The 12887-nt window shown below is 42.2% G+C and overlaps 1 protein-coding gene across 3 annotated transcripts in view; it reads left to right on the plus strand.

The window, feature by feature from the left end:
• The first annotated feature begins 220 nt into the window (after positions 1–220).
• The window catches only part of LOC139377194 (disintegrin and metalloproteinase domain-containing protein 10), a 58742-nt gene continuing 46075 nt past the window's right edge, over positions 221–12887 (plus strand). The window contains exons 1-4 of one of the 3 annotated variants that reach the window (XM_071120231.1): positions 221–367; positions 2054–2201; positions 3957–4075; positions 4205–4360. In XM_071120231.1, the coding sequence (XP_070976332.1) occupies positions 307–367; positions 2054–2201; positions 3957–4075; positions 4205–4360 (484 nt within the window). In that variant the 5' untranslated portion in view covers positions 221–306. Of the gene's footprint in view, positions 368–2053; positions 2202–3956; positions 4076–4204; positions 4361–12887 lie in introns of those variants that run through there. The other 2 variants (XM_071120303.1, XM_071120375.1) reach the window with 2 other exon arrangements.

Consider the following 12887-nt stretch of genomic DNA (forward strand, 5'->3'; position numbering starts at 1 on the left):
AATACATACTCATTTGGTGGGTGCTTATATTTGTCCTATTTCACACATGTACAAGTGTGTGTTAATACGCATGTGTGAATTGTAAAGGTATTTTTTTGCACATATTTTTTGCATATATTTTAAAGGATTCCCTAACAGTATAACAACAAGTCTGAATTTGCCTTGGACTGTGTGTTCCTATCTTCCAATGGTAAGTCCTGGCATGAGCAGCTATCTAGTCACATTCCACAGTGAGGAGACCACAGGTAAGCAGCGAGAGAGAGAGAGAGAGAGAAAGAAAGAAAGAAAGAAAGCACAGAAGACATCATGAATACACCCCAATACTGCCTTCTGATGTTGCTTATCTACTCGGGCGGACCCAATGCAGGTATAATGGCTTTTATTTCCTGTGTGACACTTGACACCGTTGTTAGGTTATTTTTGAGGTGTGACAAGTCACACGGTGCAGGGGGGTTCGGTGGCCTACCCTTAGCTTGGAACTATCAGACAAGACAGGGGATCTGCCTGAACTTGTCCTCTGTGTAATGCAATGGCCAACAAACACATAGGACTACATTGCTACAAAGGCCTCCTGTCTTGTTGATGCTGTGTTTTGTTTGATTAGATATATGAGATATTCTCTATGGAAGCTTTGTGTGAGTGTTATATGGACAGTGTGTGTAAGCCCCTGACTATCTGTTTGGCATGTTCTTTGACAAATGAGAAAAGAATGTAGCACGATAATGGGGAAGTTGTTGTTATGATGAAATATGTCACTTTTATCTGCTGTCCTACTAGAAAGAGGGAAATGCCTGATATTTATAACACAATCTAAATCAATCTGAATGGCAAAGTTGAAATGGATGAGAACATTAAAAAATGCCTGCCTCTACACAAAGTAAGCCTCAGTTCCATGCATCACTTCCCTGCAGTAGGTCATTTATCTATAGATATTGTTTGTTTTGTCCCTCTCAAACGTTGTTATATTATCAAATCAATCACATTTTTATTTGTCACATGCGCCAAATACAACAGGTGTGAAATTCTTACTTACGAGATCTTAACCAACGATGCAGAGTTTTTAAAAAGTATGGAAAATGTGCTAAAAAAACTAAAGGGAAAAACAGTAACACAATAAAATAACAATAACGAGGCTATATACAAGGGGTAGCGGAGGGGTACGGGTTAGTCAAGGTAATTGAGGCAACATGTACATGTAGGTAGGGGTAAAGTGGCTATGCATAGATAATAAACAGAGAGTAACATCAGTGTATGTGAAGAGTGTGAAGGAATGTGAATGTATGTGTGTGTGTAGTGTCAATATGCATGTGTGTGCGTGTGTGTTTTGAGTGTGAGGTTAGTCCAGTGATTGTACATCGAGCCTGTGCAAGCGAGTCAGTGCTAAACATAGTAATAGATAAGAATAAAATAAGGGGTTCAATGTAAATAGTCTGGGTATCCATTTGATGAGCTGTTCAGCTGACCCATTCGTCATAACGAGGAGACCAAGACGCAGCGTGATTGGAATACATTCTTCTTTTATTTAATGAAGAACACTGAAACAACTAACGTGCCGCTATAACCAACTCGTGCTGACATGCAACTACACATAGACAATAACCCACAAAACCCAAATGGAAAATGGCAACCTAAATAGGATCCCCAATCAGAGACAATGATAAACAGCTGTCTCTGATTGGGAACCAATTCAGGCCACCATAGACCTACATATACCTAGACATACTAAAACCCCATAGATATACAAAAAACCCTAGACAGGACAAAAACACCTAGACAGGACAAAAACTAAACCAACCACCCTTGTCACACCCTGACCTAACCAAAATAATAAAGAAAACATAGATAACTAAGGTCAGGGCGTGACATCAGCAGTCTTATGGCTTGGGGGTAGAAGCTGTTAAGAAGTCTTTTAAGCATTGTTTGTGCAGTTATCTGGAAAATATTTTTGATTTACAAAGCAGGTTAACAAAGCAGGTTAACACAGTTCTCACACCAGACAAGATAAAGCCACTGTATATTAACTTTCCAGTGTCATTTCTGTCAACTTCTCTAGGAGCTCTGAATGGTATTAGCCCGTTCATAAGGCATTACGAAGGCTTGTCTTATGATCGTGAGGCCTTACACAGGAGACACCGGCGTGCCAAACGAGAGACCCAGCCTCAGGACCAGACACTGCAGCTGGACTTCAGAGCTTTTCTCAGGTACTGGACACAAGCCCAGGAGCTTCTGTTTCATTGCCTTTCCGATTGAGCATATACAGTGCCTTGCGAAAGTATTCGGCCCCCTTGAACTTTGCGACCTTTTGCCACATTTCAAGCTTCAAACATAAAGATATAAAACTGTATTTTTTTGTGAAGAATCAACAACAAGTGGGACACAATCATGAAGTGGAACGACATTTATTGGATATTTCAAACTTTTTTAACAAATCAAAAACTGAAAAATTGGGCGTGCAAAATTATTCAGCCCCTTTACTTTCAGTGCAGCAAACTCTCTCCAGAAGTTCAGTGAGGATCTCTGAATGATCCAATGTTGACCTAAATTACTAATGATGATAAATACAATCCACCTGTGTGTAATCAAGTCTCCGTATAAATGCACCTGCACTGTGATAGTCTCAGAGGTCCGTTAAAAGCGCAGAGAGCCTCATGAAGAACAAGGAACACACCAGGCAGGGCCGAGATACTGTTGTGAAGAAGTTTAAAGCCGGATTTGGATACAAAAATATTTCCCAAGCTTTAAACATCCCAAGGAGCACTGTACAAGCGATAATATTGAAATGGAAGGAGTATCAGACCACTGCAAATCTACCAAGACCTGGCCGTCCCTCTAAACTTTCAGCTCATACAAGGAGAAGACTGATCAGAGATGCAGCCAAGAGGCCCATGATCACTCTGGATGAACTGCAGAGATCTACAGCTGAGGTGGGAGACTCTGTCCATAGGACAACAATCAGTCATATATTGCACAAATCTGGCCTTTATGGAAGAGTGGCAAGAAGAAAGCCATTTCTTAAAGATATACATAAAAAGTGTCGTTTAAAGTTTGCCACAAGCCACCTGGGAGACACACCAAACATGTGGAAGAAGGTGCTCTGGTCAGATGAAACCAAAATTGAACTTTTTGGCAACAATGCAAAACGTTATGTTTGGCGTAAAAGCAACACAGCTCATCACCCTGAACACACCATCCCCACTGTCAAACATGGTGGTGGCAGCATCATGGTTTGGGCCTGCTTTTCTTCAGCAGGGACAGGGAAGATGGTTAAAATTGATGGGAAGATGGATGGAGCCAAATACAGGACCATTCTGGAAGAAAACCTGATGGAGTCTGCAAAAGACCTGAGACTGGGACGAAGATTTGTCTTCCAACAAGACAATGATCCAAAACATAAAGCAAAATCTACAATGGAATGGTTCAAAAATAAACATATCCAGGTGTGAGAATGGCCAAGTCAAAGTCCAGACCTGAATCCAATCGAGAATCTGTGGAAAGAACTGAAAACTGCTGTTCACAAATGCTCTCCATCCAACCTCACTGAGCTCGAGCTGTTTTGCAAGGAGGAATGGGAAAAAATTTCAGTCTCAGGATGTGCAAAACTGATAGAGACATACCCCAAGCGACTTACAGCTGTAATCGCAGCAAAAGGTGGCGCTACAAAGTATTAACTTAAGGGGGCTGAATAATTTTGCACGCCCAATTTTTCAGTTTTTGATTTGTTAAAAAAGTTTGAAATATCCAATAAATGTCGTTCCACTTCATGATTGTGTCCCACTTGTTGTTGATTCTTCACAAAAAAATACAGTTTTATATCTTTATGTTTGAAGCCTGAAATGTGGCAAAGGTCGCAAAGTTCAAGGGGGCCGAATACTTTCGCAAGGCACTGTAATTGTCAAAACATCTTTCAATGTTTGCTTCACTCTTGGTGCTTTGTGTCACACGATTGTTTACTTTAGGACCTTCCGGTTGCGTTTGAGGCGAGACACGACGGGATTTACAGAGCCTTTTGAAGTCTTCTCTGAAAAGATATCAAGTACAGCAGACCTCTCCCATCTATATTCTGGAGAACTTGAAGGTGTATGACACTTCAGGGATTCGTGGCTTTATAATCCAACATATTGTAGCCTGCCTCCCCTCAATCTGCCTATCAGTCTCTCTCCCCCCTCCATCTCTCGCTAACTCCCACCTGTCTGTCTCTCACCAGATGAGAAGGGATCTTCCTGTCACGGCTCGGTCATCCAGGGCCAGTTTGAGGGTTCTGTCCTCACAGCCAATGGGACGTATTACATAGAGCCTGTCCACAGATACACCAGCCAGCCCACACAACACCACTCCATCATCTACCATGAGGACGACATGGGTAAGAGAGGACTGTTGAACATCTAATGAATGTTCTTCTCAAGTGTATGTTAAAACAGTCCAATGCAGCTGTTTTTATCTCAATTTTTACACAGAGATGATTTGATATTAAGTACCTTACTGTGATTGTTTTCAACTAAAGCTGTCAAAAATGGTCTAATGGGAGAGATATGTAACGCGAAAACTAGCTGTTATTGGCAGTGAAGTTTGAAACTCTCTTTGTTATTGGTCTATTAACTCATAGCGCCTGGTGATGTCGCCAGGCAGGCCAAAACTCCACCCATGCAAAACAAGCTGAAATTTCAGGTGATCTTTCCAAACAGCTCTTACACTAAAATGGCATTATCACCATTTTCACAACTTTCACAGTATTATTGCAACCTCATATTGACATATATAAAACACAGGAAAATCAATTTGACTGCACTGGGCCTTTAATGGCTATAATGCTTCCCCAAAATGATAATGGTCTATTTCAAACGATTCTCAAAATATCTCTCCTATTCCGTCACGTGTGTGTATCCACCCTTCCTCATTTTTGGAATAAAGAAATGAATATTAACCTATAATCAGACAATGAACTCATTTACCAAAGGTTAGGATGACATACAGTGCATTCTGAAAGTTTTCAGACCACTTCACCTTTTCCACTTTTTGTTACGTTTCAGCCTTATTCTAATATTGATGAAATGTTTTTTCCCCTCATCAATCTACACACAATACCCAATAATGACAGAGCAAAAACAGTTTTTTAGAAATTGGAAGGTGAACCCATCCCTGAGGACCTGTGGGCTCTGGAGCAGGTTTTCATCAAGGATCTCTCTGTACTTTGCTCTGTTCATCTTTCCCTCGATCCCGACTAGTCTCCCAGTCCCTGCCGCTGATGCTGCCACCACCTCGCTTCACCATAGGGATGGTGCCAGGTTTCCTCCACACGTGACACTTGGCATTCAGGACAAAGAGTTCAATCTTGGTTTCATCAGACAAGAGAATCTTGTTTCTCATGTTTTAGGTGCCCTTTTGGAAAACTCCAAGCGGGCTGTCATGTGCCTTTTACTGAGGAGTGGCTTCCGTCTGTCCACTCTACCATGAAGGCCTGATTGGCCGAGTGCTGCAGAGATGGTTGTACTTCTGGAAGGTTCTCCCAACAGAGGAACTCTGGAGCTCGGTCAGCGACCGTCCGTCCGGTTGTTGGTCACCTCCCTGACCAAGGCCCTTCTCCCCAGATTGCTCAGTTTGGCTGGGTGGCCAGCTCTGGGAAGAGTATTGGTGGTTCCAAACTTCTTCCATTTAAGAATGATGGAGGCCACTGTGTTCTTTGGGACCTTCAATGCTGCAGACATTGGTACCCTTCCCCAGATCTGTGCCTCAACACAATCCTGTCTCAGAGCTTTACGGACAATTCCTTCGACCTCATGGCTTGTTTTTTTTTCTTTGACATGCACTATCAACTGTGGGACCTTATATAGACAGGTTTGTGCCTTTCCAAATCATGTCCAATCAATTGAATTTACCCCAGGTGGACTCCAATCAAGTTGTAGAAACATCTCAAGTTTGACCAATGGAAACAGGATGCACCTGAGCTCAATTTTGAGTCTCATAGAAAAGTGTCTGAATAATTTATTTGCAATACATTTGCAAACATGACTAAAAACCTGTTTTCCATTTCTCATTGTAGGATATTGTGTGTAGATTGATGAGGGAAAAATTATTTAGTCCATTATAGAATAAGGCTGTAATGTAACAAAATGTGGAAAAAGTGAGGGGGTTTGAATACTTTTCGAATGCACTGTATTTTATGACATCATGTTCAGATGAAATGGACTAATGGTCAATGCCATGGCCTGATGCCTCTCTACTCCTTATCACACAAAACCAGGCCAGATCAGTAGATAGGATCCTGCTCCAGGGCCAGACTAATGACTGTCAATGGTTCCCTATCTTTCCTTTTAGCCTAACCCAGTCTAAAGCCTTAAACCAGTAGGCTGTGAGCCGGGGTTACATGGGTCAGTGATACAGTTTATCCCTGTGCTCTTTAGAGCAGAAAGGGTTGACGGGTTAACAGCAGAGTCCTCTTATGGAGCTCTGGGGGGTGGGAGGAGGTGGAGACTCACTCAGAGCTCCAGCCAAAGAGAAGAAAAACCTGAGCTGGTGTGAGGAAGGAGGAGGAGGAGTGTCAGGTGACCTGGCATCCTCCCAGGGCTGTGAACCCTTGGAGCTGGTTCCCATAGCGATATTATATTAGGACCCCATCTGAGAGGTTTGGCCAGGTGGCACTCATTGGAAAGCTGTCATCCTGTGTGTGTGTGTGTGTGTGTGTGTGTGTGCGCGCGCGTGTGCGTGTCAGTTAGATTAATTCCAGGAAAGAGGTGGAACAATATTACGCACACAAAGCCAAGACCCCCTGCTTGTGATGGAGTCTTCTCAAGGTTTTTGTCTCCCCCTCCCCTAAAATTGCCCAAAGACAAACTGTAGATTTTAGAGGTTTGCTGATGCTGGTTGTAGACAATGTTCTGTACTTTTATACACTTGTATACAGTATAAGCAGGAAGTTATATGGTATGTGATATTTCATTGAAACACAGTGTAACTGATTGAGACAGATGGAGTGTTATATCAGTAGGGGAGAGTGGGGTAAGTTGAGCCAAAGGGTAACTTGAGCCATCTTTGTTTCTAGTAAACCATAGACACAATTAATCATTTGACCAAATATTTAGGAAGAGGTCTTCATTTCATTGAGTCTGAGAAGGAAGAAACCACATGGAGAAAGTGTTAGCAAGTTAGGTAAAATAATCTGATTTTCATCAAGCCAAATTATTTTGTTGTGTAGAGGTTTCATGATGCTTGTATGTAAAACCAAAGTAGATCATTTTAGTTCTATACATAAGTTGTGGTCTCTATAAGCTTCGATATGAGGTCCAATATGAGGTCCTAAACTAGCATGAAAGTGCACCCATGTACCTTTGTGGACTAATATAGTCAAAATGTTTGCCTTGGGGTAAGTTGAGCCATGGCCATGGGATAAATTGAGCCAATGGCAAGTTGAGTAAATTGAAGTGTTTTCTTCGCAGGCCTAATGCAAGGCATTATCGCTGGGATATGAGGTAACAACAGGGCCTGGCCTATGTTAAAATTGTTCTAAAAAAAGTACAAAGTGTACGTTAGGTGTTTTTGATAAAATATGCTTAAAATTATTAAAAGACAAAAATGTATTGTGATTGTGTTGCATTGTGTTTGGGAACTAAAGGTAGACATGGTTTTAAAAGGTAGTGGTAGTTTTTCATTAAGTACAGAAATTTGTAGGCAGCTTAACTTACCCTATCCCGCGGCTCAACTTACCCCACACTTGGGTTAGGTTTAGCCCTTACCCTTTTTTTATGTTTCAAATATTTTTTATTGAACACACGCACAAATGGTATACAGGTATACAATTCTTATCTAAACATAAAAGAGCATACAGGAACAACAAGACCCAGAGTTCTGGGTACGAAACAAATAATACAAAACACGACATACCAAACGAGGACACGTAGAAAGAAAGAGGGAAGATGTCCCCCCTATCCCCCCCCCCCCCCCCCCCCAACTGCTCGGGTGGCAGGGCCAGCACATGCTGCCCAATGGTAGATTAAAATATTACAATTGAGAGTGCGTTAATAAGTACAACTTCACAGCGCCGACTCGTCCAAGTAGGAGAGGAAAGGCTGCCAGATTTGATCAAATGTTGATAATTTATTGTTCAGAATATATCTAATTATTTCTAAGTGTACAGTGTTTGCCAATTCACTGAGCCATAATTTGGTAGAGGGCGCTTCCCTCCTTTTCCAAAGCAACAAGATTCGTTTTTTTGCCGAGATGAGACCGTACGAGATTAGTTGTTTTTGGGGGTTGGTTAATCCGTTTAGGGACTCAGATACTCCCAGGATTATCAGAAGCGGGTCTGGATCTATTGAAGTCTCCAAAACTTCAGAGAGGATCCCAAAAATTCCACACCAATAACCATGCAAGCTAGAGCATAGGGCAAAGCAGTGGAGTAGTGTACCCTGCGCAGCCTGACATTTATCACATGTAGGGGATGTGTCAGGAAATATCCTATGCAGTTTAGTGTTGGAATAGTGTAATCTGTGTAATACCTTGAATTGTATGAGACGATGTCTGGAATTAATGGAGCATGTGTGGATATACTCCAAGCTCTCTTCCCAGTCTGCCACCGAGATGTCAGTCCTTAGTTCTTCCTCCCATTTTGCCTTGATGGCATCTGTAGAAGGTGTGCTAACAGTTAGAAAAGCATCATATAGACGCGATATCAGTTTATCTGAGGTGGGGCATATTTTTATGCATCTGCCCTTACCCTTTTTTTGAAAAGCGCTGTTTTCAAAACTGTAATGTTTACATGATATTTGATTATTTCCAGGGATACACAACATCCTGAAATATACTGTATGTCGATATCTTTGTTAGAAAGAATACTATATTTCGCTTCACGGAGTGATGCTGAATGTAAAAAATGAGGTAATGTAATGAGGTAATGTGGCCATTTTGTACAACAGTAACTGCCTGTGGTTGACATCTGAACTTGAGGTTGGATAAGGTTGAAGGTCTCCTGGTCCCCAGACATGGGACAGCCCAGGTTTGTTTGTAAATAGGCCTTTAGAAACACATCCCTCCTGACAGACAGACAAACAGACAAACTGAAGGCCAAGCTCATCACAAGCTAATAAAGAAGACACTATGGAGGAAGTTTTACCACCCATCCATGGAGTCATAAAGCATTGAGATTATCTCCAGTGGCTTGGATTAGAGTAGCCTTTTGAAGTGTGTGTGTGTGTGTGTGTATGTGTGTGTCAGAGCGTGCCTGTGTGTATGAGTGCAGTGAGGAGATAGAGAGGTGGGGGCAGGCTAGTACTGACAAGTCCCCATGCTGTATGGAGTGCTGAAAGAGGAGAAGCAGACAACCCAAAGTAAAAAAATACCAGAGAAAGGAGTGTCCGAGTGTGCCTGTTTGTGAGCGCTCTGTGGCTACCCCATGTCATGTGACCTCTCTTTTGAAGTCACACCACCGTGGTGTGAGAGAGGGGTAACTATCGAGCATTTCCCATGCTCTCTGGGGCTCTGTCATTCACCATGCTGGCGCTCCTTCCGCTCTGTGTGTGATTAGTTAAGAGGTTCACTCAGCCCACACCCTGCAAGCAAGCAGATGACAAAGTCTCTAGTTCTGATTGTAAGTGAATAATCACAGAAAAACAACAGTGAAGAAGAATATGTACTCCAGATGTGTCAAGGCATTTTGGTTTTAAGATCTATTCGAAACATGGGCAGTCCTCACACAGTGCTTTGAACGTTGTTCACCTTGTGTGTTGTAAAGGGACAGTCCTCTAGTTGAATTGCATCCGGACTCAGACTGAATTCAGTCCCTTCAAGGAATTTCGCATGAAGAATCCGTGTTGGGAAATACCCAGAGACCACATTTCAGGTCTTGAACCCCCCCCCCCCAGTGTTATCTCCTGGCCATGCTTAATGACATAATTTGTAGCCCACCATGGAAGAATGTCTCAGGCAGACTACTTTTAGCAAATTACTCTGTGACAATGATAGAACATTTCCATCAGCACATTCAGGGGATGTGGCCAAGTTCTCCTATAAAAGTAGTTCCCAAACTTTTTATAGGTCCGTACCCCTTCAAACATTCAACCTCCTCTAGCACCAGGGTCAGCGCACTCTCAAATGTTGTTTTTTGGCATCATTGTAAGCCTGCCACACACACTATACGATACATTTATTAAACATAAGAATGAGTGTGAGTTTTTGTCACAACCCGGCTTGTGGGATCACTTCCCACAAGCCGGGTTGTGACAAAGAGCTCTTATAGGACCAAGGCACAAATAATAATATAATAATAATCAATAATTTTGCTCTTTATTTAGCCATCTTTGTTCATCGAAAATAGTGAATAACTCACCACAGGTTAATGAGAAGGGTGTGCTTGAAAGGATGCACATAACTCTGCAATGTTGGGTTGTATTGGAGAGAGTCTCAGTCTTAAATCATTTTCCACACACAGTCTGTGCCCGTATTTAGTTTTCATGCTAGTGAGGGCCGAGAATCCACTCTCACATAGGTACGTGGTTGCAAAGGACATCAGTGTCTTAACAGCACGATTTGCCAAGGCAAGAAACTCTGAGCGCAGCCCTGTTCTGTTCGATGAGGCTCTCTTGTTCAGATATCGGTAAGTGGACTGGAGGCAGGGCATGAAAGGGATAACAAATCCAGTTGTTTGTGTTTCCGTTTCAGGAAAGTACCTGTGTAATTGCACACCCAGCTCATTCAGGTGCTTCGCTATATGACATTTGACATTGTCCGTAAACTTGAGTTAATTTGCACACAAAAAATCATACATTGATGGAAAGACCTGTGTGTTGTCCTTGTTAATGCAGATAGGAAAGAGCCCAATCACCCAGATAGGCCAGTCATGTGAGAAACTTGTCATCATGCAAGCGGTCAGACATGAAAATTATGGTCAGTAAAGTAAACTTTAAGCTCGTCTCTCAATTTTTAAAAGCGTGTCAATACTTTGCCCCTTGATAACCAGCACATGCTGTAAAAGCATTACATGGTCGCTGCCCATGTCATTGCATAGTGCAAAAAATACACAAGATTTCAGGGGCCTCGCTTTAACAAAGTTAACCATTTTCACTGTAGTGTCCAAAACATCTTTCATGCTGTCAGGCATTCCCTTGGCAGTAAGAGCCTCTCGGTGGATGCTGCAGTGTACCCAAGTGGCGTCGGGAGCATCTGCTTGCACGAGCATTACCACTTCACTATGTCTCCCTGTCATGGCTTTTGCGCCATCAGTTTAGATACCAACACATCTTGACCACCAAAGTCCATTTGATGTCACAAAGCTGTCCAGTACTTTAAAAATATCCTCTCATGTTGTCCTGGTTTCCAGTGGTTTGCAGAAGAGGATGATCTCCTTAATTACCCCCCCCCCCCCCCCCCCCCCCCTCGTAAACGTAACAGACATGTACCAGGAGCTGTGCCAGGCCCGCCATGTCTGTTGACTCATCCAGCTGTAACGCATATAATTCACTGGCTTGTATGCGAAGCAGTAATTGTTTCAAAACATCTCCTGCCATGTTACTGATGCGTTGTGAAACAGTGTTGTTTGATGAAGACATTGTCTGTATAGTTTTTTGGGCCTTTTCCCCCAGCATTGTCCCAGCCATATCTGCGGCAGCAGGAAGAATTAAGTCCTACACAATAGTACGGGGCTTGCCTGTCCTAGCCACTCGGTAGCTCACCATATAAGACGCTTCTAGCCCCTTCTTATTAAAGGTACTGTATCTGTTGCTTTTATACATGTCTGCATACTCGAAAGTCGTCTTTATTCTCGCTCAAAAACCTCCCATGGCTTATTTTTTCAATTGTCATGTTTAATTTCTAAATGTCTGAGCAAGTGTGAAGGTTTCCCACGAGAGAGTAACGGTTAATGTGATTGGATGTTAATTATTTGACTAGGCTACCTGTATTTGACAAATAATCATTTTAAATCACATTTTTATTTGGCGTACCCCTGACGGTATTGTGCATACCCCAGTTTGGGAATACCTGTCCTATAGGATCAAAAAAATATGTCTGGTGACTGAGGGTTCTGGTCTACTCTGTAGCTGTAACGATTGTCCTCCTCCTCTTCGTCAGAAGAGGAGTAGTAGGAAGGATCGGAGGACCAATGCACAGCGTGGTATGTGTTCATATTGCTTACTTTTAATAGAACACTGAAAACAAAATAACAACGTGAATAAATGAAACAAACGAAACAGTCCCGTGTGGAACAAACACTGACATGGAAAATAATCACCCACCACTCAAAAGTGAAACCAGGCTACCTAAGTATGGTTCTCAATCAGGGACAGCGAATGACAGCTGCCTCTGATTGAGAACCATACCAGGCCAAACACAGAAATCCCAAATCATAGAAAAAGGAACATAGACAACCCACCCAACTCACGCCCTGACCATACTAAAACAAAGACATAACAAAAGAACCAAGGTCAGAACGTGACAGTAGCTGAGCATAGCACAGTGTTTCAGTTTTATGAAATCATTCTTTAGCCAGGAATTGGTTTGATCTTCAGGTAAACCCACTCAGAGTTTTTTTCTAGATTTAAATAAAATAAAATCCTCTGCAACTGTAACGGTCTTCTTGTGGTGAAGTAGAGGCGGACCAAAAAGCAGCGTGATTATATTGATTCATGTTTAATAACAAAAAGGATAAACACGAACGCTACAAAACAACAAACGTGGAAAACCAAAAACAGCCCTGTCTGGTGCAAAACACAGAGACAGGAACAATCACCCACAAACACACAGTGAAACCAGGGCTACCTAAGTATGATTCTCAATCAGAGACAACTAATGACACCTGCCTCTGATTGAGAACCATACTAGGCCGAAACATAGAAATACCCCAAAACATAGAAAAACAAACAGACTGCCCACCCAACTCACGCCCTGAACATACTAAATAAATA

Source organism: Oncorhynchus clarkii, chromosome 1 (assembly GCF_045791955.1).
Source record: "Oncorhynchus clarkii lewisi isolate Uvic-CL-2024 chromosome 1, UVic_Ocla_1.0, whole genome shotgun sequence".
Classification (NCBI taxonomy): domain Eukaryota; kingdom Metazoa; phylum Chordata; class Actinopteri; order Salmoniformes; family Salmonidae; genus Oncorhynchus; species Oncorhynchus clarkii.